Genomic DNA, 23,375 nt, shown 5'->3' on the forward strand with positions numbered 1-23,375 from the left:
CTGGTAAGTGTTAAGTATCTGAGGTCAGATTTGAACTCAGGTCTTCCTGACTCTAAGATCAGTGCTGTACTGACTGTGCCACCTACCACCTCTATTTTCTGAATTCTTGTAAGATTTCTAGTCGTCACTATGCAAGATAACATTGAATATATTGTTGTGCATTGTCTTTCCATTGTTTCTTGTATATGAGTTTTCACTATCTTGATAATAAATTACTCACAGGCAGGAACATTGTCTTATAGTTCCTTTGTATTCATCAAATGATAGAACTTAAGAGCTAGAAATCAATTCTATTAAGCAAAGAAGTTGATGCTGTTCAGACATGTCTGATTCTTCATGACTCTGTAGAGCATACGGTCTATGGGAATTTCTTGGCAAAGATACAGGAGTGGTTTGCCATTTTCTTCTTCAGTTGATTAAGGCATGCAAAGAGTTCTTACTTTCCCACAGTCATACCACTGGTATGTGTCAGAGGTGAGATTTGAACTCAGGTTTTCTTGATTCCAGGTCCAACACTCTATTTACTGTGCCATCTTAGTACCTCCTAAGCCAATAAATATTAGATACATACTGTGTACAAGGCATAATGTTGGTAAGTGAGGATGGGAAAAAAAAACAGGTCTTGACCCAAAGGATATTAAATTCTGTTTGGAAGTAAGCTTAAAGGAAGACCATTTAATCCAACTTCTTATTTTACATATGAGGAACTGAGATTCGTCTGTAGCACAAGGTCACGTTTAGTTAGTGACAAGTCTGGGAATAGAACCCAATGTTCTTTTTCCATGAATTTTTATCTATAGCATGTTAGTGGAGACCTAGGAAGGTATTAGACACACATCGGACTTTCCAGAAATTCTTGATATTTGATTGATGTGAATGGTAATAATAACTACAACAAAAAATGGTAAAGGAAAAAATGTTCTGGGTTTCATTCCAGCTCAATCACTAAAACTATCTATGTAATCCACTAAGTTTTCTACTTTTCTCTGAGTCTTAGTTCTTCATTCATAAAAGAAGTGGTTTGACTGATCAATCTCAAACATCTGTCCCAGTGATAACATTTAATGTTCCTTTGATATGGAAAGCTGCATCACAAGATAGGTTTGGGGAAAAGAGAAGGTAGTGATCATTTCACACATTAAAATAAAGAAAAATATGATCTTCTCCCTCTAGGTAATAACTTCAAGAAAAGAAGACATGACAGCAAAAACAGATCTCTCTGATTCCAGGAAGGACTCAAATCAACATGCAACAGATGCACAGTCATCCGTCAAGAAGAAAACTAAGTGTAACAATGGCTTGAAGGTTCAAGGAGTTACATTTTTTTATATTTAAATAATTGAATCAGGAATTGTAATTAAAAGGAAAGAAATTTCTAATTTTGAGGAAAAAACACTACTAAGGAGAGGCAGTGATGAAAGGTGGATTGAGAATTGATGAAGGAGACACAAGTCCCAGGGTTCAAGTCTCACTACCAACACATACTGCTTATATAATCCTGAAAAACACTTTAAGACTCTGAGTCACAAAGAGAGTACTGATTTGCATGAGCAGAAAGAATTCCTCACTGAGAATTTATGATGATGATATCAGAGGTCCCATCCAAAAGAATAAATAATCTAAATAAAACTTTCCAGAAGAGTCTTACTTTGAAATAAATGCCCAACACTGTCATTCTCCTTTATATTTCAGTTTAATTTTTCAGTTTCCCAGAACCCTTAAATAATCCTGGAACCCTCTCAGTAATGGTTTTGTGGTGAAATTACAGGTTTAAAGCTGACAGATTATAAATCTGAACATCAGAATTTTGGTTCTTCCATGATACTTGGCAGATGAAAATATGTGTATGTATTTGTAAAATACATGACACTTTTCGTGTTAATAGATCAAGCATGAGAAAGTATCATCATGGATTTATACATCCATCCATAGGAACTGTCTTCATTAAAATACTGAGCACTTTGGCTCAGAAATCAAGCCCTTACTATGTGCCAGAAACTGTGCTAAGTGATAAGGTTACAAATATAAAAGTGAAACAGTCCTGTTTTCAAAGACCTACATTCTACTAAGGAGAGACAAAACAGATTGGGCAGTGGTACCCCAGGAAAGAAGTCCTGGCCTAGTGAGAGTCACTCTAAGGAAAGTTTCAAAATGACCAGGGTGGATGGTGGGACTGCCTATAAAGCGCAGCCTGTTCTGGGGCCAGCTAATTGAAGTGGGTTAGGTGAGTTTGCACACAAGAATTGGGAGAAGATATGTATGTATATATATGGAAGCAGTATCATAGGCTCCAATCAAGAAAGCTCAGTCCCCAGGCAGGAGTTCCAAAGCTTAGTGGATTGAGTTCCCCAGGGATTGGAGACATGTTTTCTGGAACTTTAGTGGCAGAGTCCTGTTCCAAATGGAGGAAAGCATCAGAAGAAGCAGGGAAGATGGTGCCATAAGAATCATGTGCTAGTAAGAGTTTACAGTGGAGCCAGCCGTCAACAGTAGATGGACTTAGGACCATAGTAACCAGGAACCAAAATTTGGCTACCAGAATGAGGACTCAGTGGATATCTCCTCTCCAAAATTCTACAGTATATCTGGAAGTAGAACATAAAGGTTCATAGCTTCCTGACTTGAGAGTTATCCTTTAGGCTGAAGTATTATCTCCCATTCTCTTCTGCAGTCACTTATTCTATGTTTCCAGGTTCTTTGGCTGCTACTTATCCCTGAGGATATCACCACTAGGTGAATGGAACCATGTCTTCTGATTTGGAGTATATTGATCCTTAGTTTCATTGCCTACCATTTGACTTTTCCCCATGTGTTAAGGGAAGGATCAGTTGAGCAAAGCTCTCCCTATCTCCTATTTGACTTGTCCCTTACTCAGGTTATATAGTGTCACTTGTCCTTTTTCCATGCTGTCATCATGTGCTATCAAACTTCACTAAAAAAGCCTTCTTTTGCTTTCAAGACAATAATTTGTTGAAACAATCCAAAAGGAAAGGTGAACATAAGGTTGATAAAAAGGCAGAAAAAAAGGAGAAAAACATACAAAAGGTAGTCTGAATCAGCAAAGTTTTGCCCCTGGGTCCTGTCCTAATAGTTGGGCACCCTTGATTGTAAAACCATTGAGTGCCCAAGTTCCTAATTAAGAATCAGAGCCGAGGTAAATTCTCCTTCCACCCACAGTGAGCAGTCTGTGGGCTATCCAAGCAGTCCAAAGCTAGCCTGCTGGAAGCACTGCCCAAGACCTCTGTACAACAGGGCTCACGAGAAACTGTGTCGAGTAACAAAGAGCAAACAGTACCATGCTCATAACATTTGAAGCCATCCAGAAAGAAGCCACAGGAGATGTCTGAAGTGTGTAAATCTTCAAATGTGGTGTAGCAAAGAGCCCTACCATTTTTACATATCTACTAGAATGAGGGAAAACGCAGCAGTGTTCCCAGAAATGTTAGACTACTTGATATTAATGTTACAGAATGGTTTTGGCAAATAGTGGGGCTTTCTATTATTATAGAAAAGGTAAAATGATAGCCTTAACTGGATTAATGACCCATTTTATCCCCACCAACTAACAAATTCATCCACATTATGCATGTCAACTGATTCGTAATCAGAGGCATGTACCGATAGTACTCTAACTATCTATCCAGACATCTTTGTTCCTTATGTTGTAGTTCTCCAAAATCTTCCATTCCCATAGGGATCCAATTCTTAATTAAATGTAGTCCCCAGGGATGATGGTCACCTAAAATTTGTGTCTAACAGACTCCTAAAGGTCTGAAAGTCTTCTACCCAATAAACCATCACTCCATCATAAGGCCTATTGCCCCCATCATGTCCAATGTTAAAAATGAAGATTTAGGGTAGGTGGCCCCATGTACCCCTATAGTCTTCTTGGTGAAAAGAGGCTGGGGTGGCACTTGGTCCTTTATTGCTTTTTCTTCTTTTCTTGGTATATTCTAAACAGAGTACTAAGCGGCTGACCAATTATCTCTCTTTTAATTATCCTATGTTTTGATAACCAGATTCCTCATGCTTTTTATATAAGGAACCCTTTCCTTTTGTCCCTGTTCCACTTCCCTTCTATGTATTCTTTTGCTCACTGAAATGTAAGTTTCTTGAAGTTAGGGACTGTTTGCTTGAAATTGTCTACATCCTAAGTGTTAACATAGGTCTGGACACATAGAAAGTGCTTAATAAATGCTCTATTGATCTTCTATGAAGTGGTCTTCTTCTAGACAGATAGGATCAGTGTATCAGTATTGCATAGCTAATTGATGATCCCCAGTTCCTAAATAGTCAGTTGTCATCCTGAGCCTGCCTCCAGATCAGAACAGAAGCAGGGAAATCATCCATCAGGGCTGAGTCCTCATGATTCCTTTCCAAATGTACCAGAGCAGAGAAATGATTCTATCTGAACAATATAGTGTATCAAAGTCTCTTCTTCTTTCTTCCTCCTCCTCCTCTTCCTCCTCTTCCTCCTCCTCCTTCTTCTTCTTGTTCTTCTTGTTCTTCTTCTTCTTCCTGTTCTTCTTCTTCCACTTCTGCTTCTTCTGCTTCATCTTAGTTTTTGTTCAGCCTAATTTGTGCCTGGACAATTTAAGAAAGTGTCCCAAAGGTCAGAATGAGTTCTAAATAAACGACATGTAACTCTTTCCTCTTAACCAGAAAACACAAAGTCTATTTGTTTAGGGATTAGTGAAAAAATATTTTCTGTTTAAATATTTAAGTATTATTTAAAGAGTAAGATGGTTTATCACCAGGAGCAGGATTGACTGGGGGGGGGGGGGGGGAGCTATGAAATGTGATGCGCTATAAAGTTAGAGCAGTCATATTGTGTTTGTTTCTCTTGCTGTGAAATGCCCATTACATTGAAAATATGCTTCCTTTTAAAAAGAAAGGTCCAAGGAAGTAGAAATCAGGGCTAACAAATAAGTTCACCAAAGATTAGACATGATGCTTTATTAAAAAGAAGGTGCTAGGATTTGTAATTCAGTCTACTAGATTTATAATTGAATCTACTAGAAGAAAATATTAAAACTAAGGAGAGTAGCACAGTTACTCAATGTATTTGCAGTCACTGTCTACTTCTGTCTTTCCCCTGCCAAATCTGTGATGGGCTGCTTTAGACAACCAGCTATACCCACTTCTACCATTAGCAAGCAGATGACAGGCACACAGTTGTAATATGAGCCTAGCTGTTGACCATTCTATCCCTATATTAAACCTCTGTCACCACTGCAGGAGAGACAGACAAATTGGCAAGCAATTGTTCCTCACCAGGACCATCACAGACTCCCTGCAGATGCCTAAAGTGACAACAGGCAGACAGACTGGTGGACTGTTCATGCCCTGGGCCTGTACGTTCCCATAGCTCTAAGCCTCATACTGTCCACTGTCTTCCCTTTTCTCCTTTGTCCCATAAAAGCAGCAACAGTACACTTCTCATGCTTAGTATGATCCCCATCAAATACTGAACAGTAGACTGCTCTATGCATTTGTCTCTTAGTCTTATTTAGTCAAGACCTTCACACTCTCTTAAAAAAATCATACTAAAGATAATTTAATAACTACTGTTTAACATAACTTGAGATTTATTTATTTAAAATTCTTTTTCTCTACTTAAAAATAAAATTTCTTCTAATATTATTTACCTTTTTTCTTTCAGATGAATTTTATTATAATTTTTTATTTGTATAGCACTGTGCTGATACAGCATTAACTGTAGATTAACAACCCATTTTTTTCTATCCCAGTATGACTCAAACATAGAGTATCTGTCTAATTGCTCAAGTTTTTTTATATACTTCTGGGGAGGGGGATTGTAGTTGTCATTATGTAAGTCCCATGTGTAACTTGCAAATATTTCATGCATTTTGCTATTTTAATATTATCTTTCTTTCAATACTTCCTTCCTTTTGTTAATAACTCCTTTGGATTTATGAGATTGGTTTTTCATAAGCTCTCTCTTATTTGTTTCCCCAGTATTTTATAATGAATGCATTCTAAGTGAATGCTTTTGAATCAAATTCTTTTCCAACTGAAACAGGGCTTCACATCTGACCATCTGACTATGTGCCTTCTATTCTATGGCACTCTTGTCTTCAAGCCGATCTCCAGCCTCCTTCAGGAAGAGGTGTGGCCTTCTACTCAAGGCTAAATCCTCTCATATCCTTCATATCCTAGTGATTCTGAAACCTTCTAGGTCATTATGCAAATAGCATTCCCAATCCCCCACCAGCCAATACTTTATTCTCATCCCCTTCAACCCTTCCATGCCAAAATTCAAAGCAAATACTACCCAGCCTTTCCACTGTGTCCTGTGGTATGCCTGTTCCATAGGCAACAAACTTCCCTTTACCCTATTTTTTTCCTCTTATACTCCTACTTATACCTCCTACAGTCTTTCAGCTATTAGTAAAACCTAGCTCCCCCCATGATGATACAGACTCCTTGGCCCCCCCTTTCCAATATTAGCTATATCTTCCGTTCATTCACCTCAGCTGACTGTTTGAAGTAGGGAACTAAAAGACTTCTTGCTCTTCATTATGGCTTCCAGGTTCTCTCTCTCTCTTCATCACTCCATAACCTCTCTTCCTTTGAGCTTCATGCAAATCATCTCTACTACCCAATCAAAATCCTGGAAGTTGTTGTCTACAGATCTACAAATCACTCTCCTTCCTTCCTCAATGAGTTTGTTGTTATGACTTCCAACTTTTCTCTCTTCTTTAATTCCTGTCCTGATATTAGGGCACTTCAAGTTACATATTGACTCTCCTTCAAACACTCTAATGATTCAAACTCTTCAGCCTTCTTGTTTCCCGTGACCTAGTCCTCCACCCCACTTCAGTAACACACAAAGATGGTCAAACATTCTATCTTCCCAGTACTCCCAGATGCATCAAGTTCAAAGCATTCAAAAATCCCTTTATCCAAACATAATTTATTGGCTTTCTACCTCTCCCTCTACTTTTCCTTATTAAACCCTACTCAGCATAACCTCAATCCTTTGACCCCCATGTTCCTCTCCCAGATGATTTCCCCTACATTAGTCACTCTTTTCATGTTTCCCTATCTTGAGTCCTTGGGGAACCAATTCAACTCCATACTCTCATCCTTTCTTGACTACCTAACCCCCTTACAAATTCACTGATAACATCCTGCCAAGACTCAGCTTCGGTCATTCCCATCATTCTTCATCATTGCTCCTACTCAGGTACTCCTGAATGTAAATGGAGGGAAAAAATCACAAATGTTATACAACCTTTTGTTTGTAGGCAGTATGGAATAAACCAGTAGACAGGGAGAGATTTTTTTAAAAATTACTAAAGTGGTTATGGCAGGGGAGGAGAAATCTGTTGGAGAAGTCAAGATGGAATTGGATCAGTTAAGGAGTAAGTTTACACCATTGTGTGAGACAAATATTATGCAAGAGATAGGGGCAGATGGCATATATGCAAGTTGAAATGAGGAACAGTGAAGAAGGGAGCTCAGGAAAGATGACCTCTATTTTTTTTCCTTTAAAATATGAGATAAGAGAGTTGGGGGAGGGAGAACTATGGGAAATTCAAGGAGGAATGAAAAGGTTTGGAAAAGCCACTTTGGAGACTGGTACAGTAGGTAGAGTAAGATTGTCTAGCATCATTGAGGGCCTAGTTAAGAACTTGTCAGAAACAGAGTCCCAAGAGTATGGCAACAGATGAATTATGCGTTCAGTTTGTATTACTGCTTTTTGAATAGGATATATTTCTATTCTATTCTAAATACAAATGCTAGAGACTTAGCCATATAATCATTCAATAAATAAGACAGACAGTAAAGAACACCAGGCACTATTCTTAGTGCTGGGGATGCAAAAAGAAGCAAACAACAGTCCATATCTTCAATGAGTTGACAACCTAATGGAGGAGACAATAAGCAAACAAATAAGTACAAACTCAATATAGGATAAATATAAATATTTGATAGTCATGTAATTAACAATAATTATATAATTATTAGTAATACAAACTGAGTAGATAATTCATCTTTTTACATACTCTGGGGACTCTGTTTTTGACAAGTTCTTTGATGTACTCAATTCCATTTACCCTTTTAACTCTAAATCCCAGGATTCTGGAAGCAGTGACTTTCCAAGAAGGGTTATCTAGGCTTAGGTCTAATTAGCCAAGAATACCTGGCCATTGTCAAGCAGCAATCTTTGGTTCAGGTCTAAGGAAATTCTACTTTTCCTAAATCTTGAGGCCATAAAAGCACTTTATTTTTACCAGATATTTATTATCCTTAAGACTATAACTCTTTTGGAAAGAGAGAAAAAGATGCTTTCAGCAGCTTAAGTATAGAAAAGAAGAAAAAAGTTAACAAAGTTGCTATTAAGCATGTAAAAATATCCCCACTAATACATATCCACAAATGTGTGTATGAGTACATAAGAACTTGTGCAAATGCCTCTAATCTATAAATCAATCAGTCAACATTTATTGAGCACCTACTATGTGCCAGGCACTGTGCTAAGCCCCAGGGATATAAAAAGAGGCGAGTCCCTACACTCAAGGAGCTAAAATCCTAATGGAAGAGACAACATGCAAACTATATGTGTGTGTAAACACACACACACACATTTATATATACACATACCCAATGAGAGAGAGAGGATAAATAGGAAATAATTAACAGAGGGAAAGTATCTAAATTAAGAGGGGTTGAGGAAGACTTCCTACAGAAGGTGGGACTTTATTTGGGATGTAAGAGAAATCAGGAAGGTCAGTAGTCAAACTGGAGGAGGGAGAGTATTACAAGTATGGAAGACAGACAGAGAGAATGCCTAGAGACAAGAGATAAAGTTGCTTGTTTGTTGGAAGTCAGGAGGCCAATGTCACTGGATCAAAGAGGATGTGTCAGAGAATCATTTATAAGAAGACTGGAATGGTAGGAGGTGGTTAGGTTATGAAGAGTTTTGAATGCCAAGCAGAGCATTTTGTATTTGCTCCCAGAGGCAACAGGAAACCACTGGAGTTTTGAGTGGGGAGGTGGGGGATGATTGGAACTGCATTTTAGGAAGATCACTTTAGTGGCTAAATGGAGGATGGATTGGAGAGGGGAGAGGTTTGTGGCAGGTAGACCTACCAGCAGACTATTACACTAATCAAAGTGTTAAGTGATGAGAACCTTCACTAGAATGGTGGCAGTGTCAGAGGAGAAAAGGGGGGATATTTGAGAGATTTTGGAAAGGTAAAATTTACAGGCCTTGGCAACACCTAAGAATTGGAGGGCATAAGAGATAGTGAGGGATCCAAGAAGACTCCAATGTCATGAGCCTAAGGGATTAGGAGGATAATATTGCCCTCTCCAGTAATAGGGAAGGTGTGGAAGGGAGTGGGAGGTAGTGAGGAAACTTAGACTCCTAGGTTGTGAGCATGAAAGACTAGGAAGATTATGTTGCCCTCTCCAATAATAGGGAAGGTAGGAAGAGGGAGAATCAGGGTGAAAAATAATGACTTCTCTTTTGGACATATTAATTTTAAGACGTCTACTGGACACCCAGCTTAAGGAATCTATAAGACAAACAGGGATGTGAGAGTCGAGGTCAGCAGGGAAATTAGGACAAGAAAGGTAGAGTTGAGAATCATCAGCATAAAGATGGTAACTAAATCCATGGGAGCTCATGAGATCACCAAATAAAAAAGTATGGAAGCCAAGCTATAAAAGGATAATAGCAAAGGTAGATGAAAAATTAGGAGTGTTATGCCAAAAATCTAGAGAAAAGAGAATATCAAGGAGGAGGTGATCAATCATGTCAAAGGCTGCAGAGAGCTCAAAGAGAATGAGGATTAAGAAAGGACTATTGAATTATTGGATTTGGCAACTAAGAAATCTTCAATAATGGTGGAGAGAGTAGTTTCAGTGGAATGATAAATTCAGGAACCAGACTGTAAAGGCTTAAGGAGAATGAGAGAAGAGAAAGTGGAAGCACCTATAGTAGTCTATTTTAGAAGAGCTTAAGTACAAAAGGCAGAAAAGAGATGCAGGAATGGAAGGTTCAAGTGAGAATTTTCTCAGAATATGGGAAACATGGGCATGTTTATAGGCAGGAGGAAATAAGCCAGTAAACAGGGAAAGATGAAAAATAATGGAGAGAGTAGGGATGACAGAGGGGGCAATTTGTGGGAGGAGATGAGATGGAATGAGATCCCTTAAACAAGCAGAGGGGTTAGCCTTGGTAAGGAGAAAGGCCATTTCATTATGTGAGATATGGATGAAGGAGGACAAAACTGCAGAAGGCATCTGAATGATAGGAGATGAGGAAGAGGGGAGACAAGGATTTTCATGGTGAATGGCCTCGATATTTTCTGTAAAATATGAGGCAAGGTGCCACCACCACAGATTCAGTGATCCCCAAGACCTGGCACTGGGAGAGAAGGAAAATGAGGAATAGATAAGGAAAGTGACTTACTATAGGTCACATAGTAGGTACTAAGTAATAGAAGAGAAATATGAGCTCAGGTTCTCTGATTCCAATTTACAGATGATTTCAGAAGGATGATCTTTAAAATTCTTTGTGGTTCTAATGTTCTATAATACTGTGGACCCTCATTATCTTTCTTCTTTCTAGTCATCTTCTAGGTTCAATTTCATCTCTGGTTGTTACTATCTTAGGACCTAACACTTTGTCTATGCCTTTTATTCTTCATTTATAGAATGAGACAGCTGAACGTGTTGGCCTCTCAAATCCCTTCCAGTTCTCTGTGTCTTATCCTTAATTTTATTTTTCTTCTCATCCAGGAAACCTAGAATCTCTTGAATAAGCCAATACTTAGCCATTTCTCAAACTCTTTTGCCCACTACTATGGCAAGGAAATATGATTTACAGTTTAAAAGGACATAATTGAAGAGCACTGAAAGAGTTTCCTCAATGTCCACATCTGATTTTCATATTGAACTGTAACCTTTTGTAGCTCCTCTGACAAATTTGCCTGAATAAAGCCATAGATAAATGCCTGTTTGCCTCTTGGATCCTTGTTACATATGTGATTAGATCTATTGTCTTTAAACCAACTTAACTGCTTCTCTCCCCTTCACTTGGAAACTTCAATTAATACATTGGATGTTGGGAAGAAAATATTGCTTATTTCCATGACTGCCTTAAGCCATCTAATCATGGAACTAGGAATTTGTCATTAATTTATTTTAATGGCAACTCTGCCTAGTGAAGTTGGGAAACCTGTCAAAGGAGTCCTTTACTGACATGCTAATGGTAAGGTTAACATTCTTTTATTGAGATCTTATTCTAAGGTTGAAAATTGTGAGAAAGCTAAGTGTAATTCTTATGAAAGTTGAGCACAATTTTGAGAATAAAAATGAATGCCATATTTTGAGAGAAGTAAAGGTTGCCTTAAGTTCATATATGTGAAGACAGAAACACTTCTACCATTTTATTCAACCATATTTTTCTTTCAATTTTGTCCTTTGAACAGATGTTCATGATCGCCCTGACATTCACTTATATTTGCAAAACACTTGGAGGAATTGTTATGAAAAGTTCCATCCCTCAGATAGAAAGAAGATTTGGCACAACATCCTCTGAAGCTGGTTTAATTGATGGAAGCTTTGAAATAGGTAATTTTGTTTCATTAAAATCAATGCCTCATCCAGGGGTGAGGAACCTGTGGCCTTGAGGCCACATGTGGTCTTCTAAGTCCTTGGGTACAGCCTTTTGACTGAGTCCAAGTTTTATAGAATGAATCCTTTAATTAAAGGGATTTGTTCTCTGAAGTCTGGGTTCAATCAAAGGACCACACTTGAAAACCTAAAGGTTTGGCCTTGAGAGTCCAGGTTTCCCACCCCTGCCCTAATCTCAAGTCTTGAGAAGAAAAATAACTTTTCAGTTTTGACCTCCAACAAATTAATTTCTGTCTAGTTTCATGGTGAGTCTTTGACATTGCTCTCTCTGTGTCTATCTCTGTCCCTCACTCTCTTCCTCTCTCTGTCTCTCTCTCTCTGTCTCTCTCTTTCTCTCTCTCTCTATCTCTCTAACTCTCTGTTTCTGTCTCTCTGTCTCTGTCTCTCTGTCTCTGTTTCTCTTCCATAATTTTTGCCATCAGATATGCATAGCATTCTACTTATTAAAAAAACAAATTGCAAAATCTCTTTATTTTATCCCATTGCCACTCTATATTTCTCCTTTTCTTTACTGACAGACTTCTTAAATAAACTTTGAAAATGGCAGTGATATAAAAATTGCAGTCCTAACAATTATACCATGTGAAATTGGATTAGGTTGCCTTAGAAGATAATTGGTCTCTTCCTCACTGGATATCTTCAAGCAAAGCATAGCCTATGTAAAGTATGTGGTAGAGATAATTCTTATTCAGGTTGGACAAGAAAAACTCTAAGATCTCTTCTAAATCTGTGATTCTAAATCAGGTATAGAATCTCTATTTGTTTTCTAATCCTTTCAAAATCAGATAACACAGGGAATACTTCAATTTCTCATTGTCCAACTAATTGCTCAGTCACAAATACCAGTGAACAAAGAGTCTCTATTTGAAACTTCTCTTTGTCTTTCTCTGTCTCTGTCTCTGTCTCTGTCCGTGTGTGTGTCTCCATTAGTCTTTATTGCTATATCAGCTAGGTCTCTCCACAAATGAGCTTACTTTATCTTTCTGTTAGTTGCCAAATTCTCATTCCTTGTCTTCAATCAGGTAAACTATATTTATCACAAAATTATAGAACAATGTAGGTAAATGATGCAATGGAGTTAGGAAGATCTGTGTTTAAACATGTCCTAACTCTTACCAGCAGTATAATTGATCCTGGACAAAGTACCTCATTCCTAAATCTTAACTAGTCATGGTTTGTGACTATGTCATTGGCAATCAGGAGATCTAGGTTCTAGTCAAGTTTTTGCCTAGAACCAATTCTGTGACTTCAAGTAACACTTAACTTCTGTGAGTTTCTGCATCAATAAAATAAAAGAATTAGATGATATGTGAAGACCTCCAGGTCTAGACTTCTAGTTCTAGAATTCTAGGAATTCATAATACCCTGGTTTTCTTCCTATCTCTCTGACCATATCTTTATGGTCTACTTCATTTCTTTCTCTTATCTTTTAACTGAAGCTTTTCATCTTCAATTCTTTACTACTCTATCTTCATTAGCTAACTTACTTATTCTAAAAGACTTTAAATATTGACTGCTTCACAAATCTACATAACATTTGATTTCCATGTTCATATTACAATCACTATCTGTACATTTCTATTTCACTCTCACTCTATCTGAAACTCAACACATTTAACCAAAAACTCATATGCTAAATGCAAATTTGCAGTACAAAATCAGTTATTCATTCTTCTTCCTATATTCTCTATTTCTATCAGTGATGATACAATAGAATGTAAGCTTCTCAAGGTTCCGAATGGAACTTCTGGGTGAATTATTTGGAACAAGGTAAATGAAATACTTGTCTTACAAAATAAATCTTTAAAGGTTTTGTTATGTCTTTTTAAAAAGTTTTAACGTGCAATATGCTCTACCCTTTGAATAATCTCTTATTTTTCATGATTTGATGTTGTGATTGTATTATATATTCTTCAGTTCTTCATCACAAAACTGTATTTTTATTAAATCAGGCATACTTTTGACAAACAGTTAATTTTTCTAAACCTAGCCTTGATTATAACTCATAGGTTTTCAAATGAGTATAAATCATCTGAGTTCCCAGTTCATTGAAAAGCATTATTTACATTTTTAGGTAAAAATTATAAATTACATGATGTATGACATGGTGAGAGGTCATGTTGTAGCATGCTATTTTCATTTGCAAATCTCTGTGATTTTTTTCTTTAACAATTCTACTTCTCAGTATTCCAATACACTTATTAGAAGTTATCATTTTTTTTTTTGCCTTTTGGAGGGCAATTGGTAATTATTAAGTAACTTGCCCAAGGTCACATGGCTAGTTTTTTTTGTGCTAAGTGTCTGAGGCCAGATCCGAACTCGGGTCCTCCTGACTCTGGGGCCAGCACTTTACTCACTGCACCACCTAACCACCCCAAAGTTATCATTTTCTTAATAGGGATAAGAACTTCAGGAACTTTGGATACCAAAAAGATACCTAATTTGTGTGTGTATATACATGTTTTACAGTGTGACTATGATAATATCTTAAGGTTTTCTTGAACTTCTGACAACATTTTTTTCTATAGCCATGAATGTAAATGTGAGTTTTGCTGGGGAAAATTATTTTCCTTTTTTCAATAATTAATACCCCAGTCCTCATTATTCCTGGCCCATGATTAACATTTTTTCTTCATAGCAATAGTTGAAAAAAATAGTTTTTTATCCTTTTTAAAATTGTTCTTCTGGTTATTTTTCTTACTTCCAGAAACTATACTGCCCTATAGAGGAGTTAGCAATAACTTCAGCTGTCAGATCTCTTGGACATATTTGTTTGTATTCTAAAGATTAAATGAACTCCTTCAATAGATGGTTCCATTTGGACTTTTTTTTTTCACTTCCAAGTATGCTTTGCTTCTACTTTGGTGCTACTAATCCTGTGGATTTTTCTGTAGTAAATTTACCAAGTGTATTAGTCTATCCTTAGACATAAGCTAGTTATTGTTATATAGTTAGCTTGTTCATTTCCAGTTAAATCATTTGGTCATCATAAATAACATGGCATGTTCGTTTTCCTCCTTTTCAAGAACGTTTGCTAGTTTTCTTTCCTCCTTTCTCCCCAAATAACACCTATCATACTTTTAAGACTCAGCTTAAGTTTCACTTCCTCCATGAATTCTTCCTTAATTATTCTTTCCCTTATTTGGATTCTCACTATTGTAGTCTTATTATTGTATTTAGGAACACAATATTAACCAATTTTTCTATTTCATACATGTCCACTTGGTGTCCTCAGATAAATTCTAAGTTCCTTGAGAACAGAGGCAATACTTCTAATGCTTTATTTTTTGCTTGTACTTCCTTTAGTGAATATCAAATGCAATGGCCTCACATAGCAAGTGGTCAAGTCATACTGTAATTGGAGAATTAAATTACAATGAAATGCAATATTTCTTCTTCCAGGAAATTTAATGGTGATAACTCTGGTAAGTCATTTTGGAGCCAAATCACATATTCCACGGATAATTGGAGCTGGGTGTTTAATTATGGGAATTGGAAGTATTTTAACTGCATCACCTCACTTCTTCATGGGACCGTAAGTATTTAACAATTGTTGTGGTTATTATTGTTAAATTGTTTCAGTTATGTCTGACTCTACATGACCCCATTTGGGGTTTTCATGGCAAAGATACTGGAGGGGTCTGCCATTCTCTTCTCCAGTTCATTTTAGTGCCCTAAGTGTTAAAAAATAATCATTTTTAAATATAGCAGAATGCCAAATCTTCAGACTTGTTACAAAACAATTTCTCTTTCAGAAAATTCTCTAGTATATTGTAATGTAACGCCAAGGAAAGGCAACTTCCCAAGGTTAAAAATACCAGCATAGGTGCTCTCCATTTTATTCAGTGACAAATTAAGAACAGAGAAGGTCAAAATATGACATCATTCAAAATACAGCATTTACTAAGTGTGATTAAATAATCTCCAAGTACTACCCCACCCCAGGACCTTATATTCATTCAATCAATTACAAAGTCCCTGTTCTAAATACTACTCCACCCCTAGGATGTACCTTCATTTGGTCCATCACAAAGCCCCTCTTCTCAAATGGAGATTAGTTTCCAATCATAAGTAAAGTACATTCATTTGTTCAACCATAGAACACAAAAAGGTCAAAAGTTCCCCACCCCTGGATCACAATTGAATCTATCCCAGAGTTACATCAAGTTTAAGCACAGCACTTAATACCCAAATGGAGGTCTTTTCTTCATCTTGACATGAGGCAAGTTCTCAGCAATCTTTGTTCCTGGGGAGACAAAGCTTATCAAGGACACAAGATACATTGCCAGTCTCTTCATTAATTCATCCTTTGTCTGCAGAACAGTCCTAGGACCCCTGAAAACATTATCAAAACCCTCTCCCAGGATTTCTGTAAACATACAACAAGAAAATCCTTCTTCGGGGCTTCTGAACCAACAGAAAGGTTCCCAGACTTCTGCAACAACAGCACTGTCCTTCACAAGTGGACAGTATTCACTCTCTGTCTGCAGGACAGTCTCAGTAGCTCTTAACCAACAGCCAGGTTCCAGAACTTCTTCAACAACAGGACTGTCTTTCACCAGTGGACAAATCTGGCAAAACAACATCAAAACAGACAGACAAAGTACCAGCAAAACAGCCATGTCTCCTCAGTCCTTGGCAGCTCCGGGGGCAGGTCTCAAAAGTCCAGGGCAATTCAAAGTGGCCCTCAGCAATCCTCTCAGTCTCTCTCTGCCTCCACGAGGGTGCTGCTTCCAAAAAATTCTTCTGCCTCTCTCTAGTGTCTCTCCAAATATACATCACCAGCTCCTCCCAGTTCAGGACTTTCTTTTCACGATCAACAAGTCCATCCCACAGGTGGGATTAACAAGCTCTGGATTTTAACACAATCAAACCAAAAACCAAGCCAATATAGGGGAATCTTTAAATGCCATTACTATTACATATATATGACAGCTACTTTTACAGTCTGTCTTGGTGTAGGAATAGCAATCAAAAAGGTTTGAGAGATCATAGGAAAGTGAATGAAAAATTATAAATTTTCATCTAATATATATTTCATGTCTGTTTTTATGGATTCCATAACAACTAGTAGAATTTATCATTTGTGTAAAGAGAAAAAGCATTCGTGGAAGAGTTTTATTAGCAATTAGCCAAATGAATATTTTGCTTGTATTGTAGAGCAATGGCAATGTGAATGAGATAATTGGATAATCTCAAAGATTACTGCCTCTCTAACATTCTATGCATGAAATTGACAGAAACATCTGTGGTAAAAGTTTCACATTTTCTTCAATGTAGGTTTTTCAGAATACTTTTAAATGTAGGGTTGTAATATGTAGAAACTAAGGTACTTTATGAAGCCCCAGTGAGTAAGATACCACAATTTGAAAAAATTCTCCTATTGGCAAAACATATATTTCCTTAACAAAGGGAATTAGTGACTCTTTAAGTCAATCGATTAATCGGTCAATCAACCACAACCATTTTTTATTATTAATTGCTACATGCCAGGAACTCTGCTAGTATAGAGGATACAAAAAAGGAAACTAAAAGTAAATTTGAAAGTCCCTGCCCTCAAGGAGTTTATATTCTATTATGCAGATGTAACATATACAAATATAAATAATGAAAAATAAGTTCAATGTAATTACAAAATAGTTTGGGAATGAGACCACTGGCAGTTTAGGTGATCAGCAAAAGTACTATGTACACAGTGATGCTTGAGTTACAAATTGAACTAAGTGAAAAATTCTTTAAGATGATTATGAGAGAGGGGATGCATTCCAAATATAGAAGATGTCCCAGAAATGGAGATGGAGTGTGATCTGAGAGTAAAAGAGAATTTGAGTTTGATGGAAATGAGAGTAATATATAACAAGATTAGAATGACAGATTTGAGCCAAGCCAAGACTTTAAAAGTCAAATATAAGAGTTTATAGTTTATCCTAAAGACATTAGGGAGTCCCTAGGGTTTATATGATAGAGGAGTAACAGTAATGTGAAGAATAGATAAGTGAGGGGAGAGATTTGAGGCAGGAAAATCAAATTGGAAACCATTTCAATAACCTACATTAAAGGTGCCTGAACTAATAGTGCATTGAATAGAAAAAAAGGAATTATATAAATGCCAAATTTTGCAATTGATTGGATATAACAGCTAGAGATTCATATAGCACTTCCAGGTATACAAAGCACCCTAAATATATTATCTCATTTGATCTTTGCAATAATCCTGTGAGTTACTAGTAAAATATATTTTAGATGAGTAAACTGAGGCTGAGATTAAGTTTTAAGTGACATACCCAGGACCAAATAGCTACTAAATGTTGGAGGCAGGAATCAAGCTCTTCTTTGCTTCAAATATAAAATTCTTTCAACTACACCACGAAATGTAGGAAACAGGATAACTGCCCACAACAGAAATAAGGAAGTTTAGCAGAGGGAAGATTTTTGGGAAAAAAATGACTGATTTTTATTTTGAATGTGGTGAGTTTAAGGTGTCTTTGTGAAATTCAGTTTGAAATGTTCAATAGAAAGTTGTTGAGTTTAAGATGCCTTTGTAAAATTGAATTTGTTGAGTATGTTTGAATATGTCAAGTTCAAGGTGCCTTTGTGAAATTCAGTTTGAAAGGTTCAATAGAAAGTTGATCATGGAGGGCTGGGGCTCAGCAGAGAGACTGAATATATTTATGAGTTTTTGGCATGTCAGTGACAAACCTATCACTTCCATTTAGGGGCTATGACTGATGGGTAGCAGATTTTAGGTAGTTCTACCCTTCTCTGCATGTTATTTCACTTGATAATTAATTAATTCTCATCTTGTATTCTAAAGAAATCAAAGGATATCTTTTATTTCTTTATAAATTGCTCTGTCTATACTATTTATTTAATAATTTGGAGAAACTAGTGTTCTTACAAGCTTTTGCTCATCTTGCTACATATAATAATTTTTTTGAATTTCCTAGGTTTAGAAAATATTGGCTATTTGATATATATATGATTTATTCACAGTGTAGCAAACAATAAAACAAAGATCTCAATCATTACTGATAATGTGACAGGTGTAAGAATGATTATATCAAGAGCATCTCTAAATATTGACTCTGGAAATGAAGTTTCATGATTAAATTGTTAAGATATCTTAAAAACTTTCTCCTTGACAATTAAAGAATTCTGTTTCTCAGGAAGCACGATCTCTTAGTCCCTCCTCTTTGTTCTCAAATAGTCTCCAATATAGCTCAAATAGAAAAAAAATGAAAGTTATTCTTTCACTTTCATCACATACTGATCACAAATGACAGGTAAATTGTTAACTCCCCAAGATTTCGTTCCCTCTTACAGATATGGTAACAACATCCATAGCCTTCATGACAAGGGCTATTGAAATGTGAGATACAACTCCTTGGGAGCTTATGATAGTATAAAAAGGAAAATTATAGGAAGAGGAAAGAGGAGGAATACATGGATGATAAACCAGCCATGGAGACCGAGAAGGAGGAGTCAGACAATTAAAAAGAGAAGCAGGAAAGAATAGTTCCATGAAAACTCAGGGAGTAGAGAGTACCCAAGAATACTGAAAGGTCAACAATGTCAAAGTCAGATAAGCCAGGAAAGGAGAGGACTGGGGGGAAAACTTTTGGATTTATCATTTGAGAGATGATTACTAACTTTGGGGAGAGCAGCTTCATGAGTGATGAGTTCCAAAGACAGTTTGCAGGAGGTTTAGGAGAGAATGACAGGAAAGAAATTGAAAGCACAGGGGTGGCCAGGTGGCACAGTGAGTAAGAGTGCTGGCCCCAGAGTCAGGAAACCTGGGATCAAATCCAGGCTCAGATACTTAGCACCCACCCAGAAAGGCCTGGCCGTGTAACCTTGAGCAAGTTACTTAAACCCAATTGCTTAAAAAAAAAAAAAGAAATTGAAAGCACAAACCATGCACAACTCCTTCTAGGATTCCAGTTGAAAAAGAGAAGACAGACCTCAAAGGGATGGTAAGCTCCAATGAGCGGTTTTTGTTTGTTTGCTTGCTTGTTTTATAATGGAACAGATATATTTATAGTTAAAGATAACATGAAGGGATCCAGTAGACAGAAGTTTGAGATTTTGGAAATTGGAGGTGATTGAAAGGGCATTAAAATGAGTACAATATAATATTTTATTTCTTTTAATATATGGTACTACTTAAATATATTCATGCTGCTCACTGGGTTTTATAACTTCCTCTAAAGGAAGAAGAATTACCAAATAAACACTTTTTAGGTGAAGACAGCTACATCTACTAAGCCTTACCTTACCAACAAAAAAAGTTTCCTTTTCTTTTAGATGCTGACCTCTACATAAATACCATAAAAAGCTTTTGATCAAAGCATTATATGCAGAGACCCTAAATATAGAAGAAATAAAATCAAATTGAAAAACTCATATTCCATATTCTGTCCTTGTTTCTGTAGACACTAGAATGGATTATAAAAGATATTTATACTGTTTGTCTTTGAAGACTATAGAGCATAGTTTTAAAGTATACACATATAGATGTATACACTAATACATAGGTACATAAACCTATAAACAAATATGTGTGTTTGATACATATATATAACCCTGGGTGAAAAGTTCAGTCAAAAGTCAAAAGCTATCTGGCATTAAAACAAATTGAATATTGCTTTAGGGGAGGTAGTTATGACATCGTCTGACATAAATTATGTAAAAATCAGCATAAACCTGTTAGTCTGCTTCAGGATTGCAAGGACCAGAGACAATCAGTATAAATCCAGCTTTTATTGATATCAGACTTAGTTCTATAAGAAAATATAAGATGTATAACTCCCACTATCTCACTGCCATCCCAACTCCTCTTGTAGACTCTGATTATATGAAGTGCAGTCAAACATATTTGTTAAATGATGAGAATTGATAGAATTCAAGCAGCTAGAACTTTCCTCTCCCATCTCACAATTACCTTATATATAGTTTGCATATATTTTTATATATTTAGGTGTACATGTTGCATCCCTTAATAAAATATAAAATCCTTGAGGACAGGAATTATTTCATGTTCGCATCTGTTTTCCCCATATCTGACATATTAATAATTTTTCCATTAATAACTTTGCATTGGTTACTTGAGTCAAATACCCATTACGCACTCTAACTGTCACTATGAATACCCTGTTCCCTCAACTCTTTGGCAGAAGGTATCATGTCTAATTGGCCTACATCAAGGAAAGTAAATTGTACTTGTGTATTTTTCCTTTTCTTTCTATGGTTTTCCATCTTCTGATTATTCGTGAAACACATCCAGGACAATTGCTTTGTTCCCTTGGTGGCCAAATGATTATGGTTTGCCTTTCTCATCAGTTTAATGCATACATAAAAACTCACATATTCCTATAATATGCAAAGGGGACCCATGTCTACAGCCCCATTTTCATATATGCCAAGTGGAACATGTATATACATACATAAACACAATAGAAATGGAATTTTTCATTCCTTTAATGGTGTTTAAGAGTTTCTTTTAGTCCTTGGTTGCTGGTTCTACTTGGGAAAGTTAATATTATTATTCCTGGTAGGCATTCCTAATGTGTTATCCACCATTATCCATTTAGTGAAAATAGTGAATTATAAAATTGGTTTATAGGATGATGTCATGTAAAATGGAATGAATTATGGGGCAATTGCTTTCTTTAATATTTCAATTATATTACCATAGTTACAGGTATGACTCAGCATTAAATATTAAACCATTTGAGAACTCAACAACAAGCTACTCTCCTTGCTCAATTGATTTCAATTCAACGAGCAATAACAAATCATCTGTACTATTAGAGTCAGGTAAGCATGAATGATCACTAATGAAAAAAAATCTAAGAAAATATTTCAAGGATAGATGTATTTCTTTCTCTCAGGATAAATTATTTAGTTGATTATGAAAAAATACATCTGATATCTAATTGGGCTAACAAAATTAAGGTCAAATAAAAGAAACATATAGTCAAGTAGAACAATAACATAGGTGGATAAGTACATCATGCTAACAAACTAAACATTTTATGTTCAAAGGTTGCAAAAATGAATCTGGTTTACCCATGTGGATATATGTGCTGATGGGAAACATGTTGCGTGGGATTGGGGAAACTCCAATTGTACCCCTGGGAATCACGTACATTGATAATTTTGCTGAAGAAGGACATTCTACTTTTTATATAGGTAATGCACATTTGTGATCCTTGGCCACATTGAATCCTTTTACTCTATTTCTGTCTGACAGGGGCAAATCATCAAATGACTCATTGTGATTAGCTCACTTCAGTTCAGTCTTAGAAAAGACAGCTTTCATTTTACTCTAATCCTTAAACCCTAATATCTAAAAACAGCACTGGAATACTTTTGTAGGGAATAGTGAGGAGTATTTAAATGATTTTACCACTAAACAAGATGAAGAAACATTTAAGTGGTTAAAATAATAAAGAGAAAAATTATAATAGGTGTAATTATCAATTTTTTCCCTGTATGTACAAACTTATATATGTGTGTGTGTATACATGTATATATTAATCCTACCCCACCATCTTCTCTGACCCATCTTCTTGATTTCATCTTGGATCAGCAAACCAATCTAATATGGGCTTGGCGTTGAGTATGGTCCTGAGATTTAACTGATAGAGATTCATTTTGATTGGGTTGACAGCCTTGCTTCAACAGCTATGAAAGTCCCAAGATTGAAGCAGAAAAATTTTAAATCTCCCTTACCTTACCTTGCCTTTCTTTCCCCTGCTCCTCCTAGCTAAATACTTTTGTCCTTGGCCTCTGGTCTATAAGGAACTTAATGCCAACTTTTTATCCATTATTTGTATACTATAGATAAAAACCTAAGGAAATTGTAACCTTAACCCTAGCTCCCTAGATGAAAAAGACCTCTCATGTTAAGGAACTAAGCTTCAGCCTTCTTGAGCTAACTTCTGACAATCATCTTCCAGCATATCCTAGAACTTTGATGGCAGAGATGCAGGATCTCTCTCGCAACTTGGCCCTTATTAGCATCTTTGGACAGTTTGTTCACAGGTGACTCTGCCCATTGAGAAGCATTTATCTCTGCTGTTCACTGCTGTAAACTTTCCCTTAACTCATTACTTCCTAAAGACCATGTGGCCCAAAACATGAGATGAATATAGTATGCTTATAATTGAAATGGCCTTCTAATATACCCATCCTTGCCTTTTTCATCCTTTAGTGTTCACATCATTATCCAGAGACTAAATAACATTAAACATATTCTTCCATCAATAAGGGAGTTAGAAGTTATCATTATAGAGTTAGAATATGGAACTTTAATCACTATTTTAAACATGTTCTGCCTTGATTACCCTCATAATAATATTCCACCAATGTGTTCATTTGACAAAAAAGGAATTTTTTAAAATAATGTTTTATTTTCCCCCAAATACATGTAAAATTAATTTTAACCTTTTTTTTAGTTTCAAGTTCTAAAATTGCATCCCTCCTTCCCTCCCCTCACTGAGATGCTAAGCTATCTGATATATGTGATACACATGTAATCATATGTAATCAGGTAAGCACTTCCATATTAGTGATTTTGTGAAAGAAAACTGGAAAGAAGGAAGGAAGGGGGGCAGCTAAGAGGTGCAGTGAGTAAAGCGCCGGCCCCGGAGTCAGGAGGATCGGAGTTCGGTTCTGGCCTCAGAAACTTAACACACACA

The 23,375-nt window shown here is 36.4% G+C and overlaps 1 protein-coding gene across 1 annotated transcript in view; it reads left to right on the forward strand.

Annotated features, from left to right (window-relative positions):
* Positions 1-1,182: 1,182 nt before the first annotated feature.
* The window catches only part of LOC138175594 (solute carrier organic anion transporter family member 1B1-like), a 60,168-nt gene continuing 37,975 nt past the window's right edge, over positions 1,183-23,375 (forward strand). Inside the window, exons 1-5 of the mRNA XM_069106054.1 lie at positions 1,183-1,305; positions 11,469-11,610; positions 15,076-15,208; positions 21,368-21,489; positions 21,718-21,864. Of these exons, the coding sequence (XP_068962155.1) occupies positions 1,198-1,305; positions 11,469-11,610; positions 15,076-15,208; positions 21,368-21,489; positions 21,718-21,864 (652 nt within the window). The 5' untranslated portion in view covers positions 1,183-1,197. The remainder of the gene's footprint in view (positions 1,306-11,468; positions 11,611-15,075; positions 15,209-21,367; positions 21,490-21,717; positions 21,865-23,375) is intronic.

The sequence above is a fragment of the Petaurus breviceps genome, unplaced genomic scaffold (genome assembly GCF_028583685.1).
Source record: "Petaurus breviceps papuanus isolate PSGF00001 unplaced genomic scaffold, PetGlider_PUasm1.0 78, whole genome shotgun sequence".
Lineage (NCBI taxonomy): Eukaryota > Metazoa > Chordata > Mammalia > Diprotodontia > Petauridae > Petaurus > Petaurus breviceps.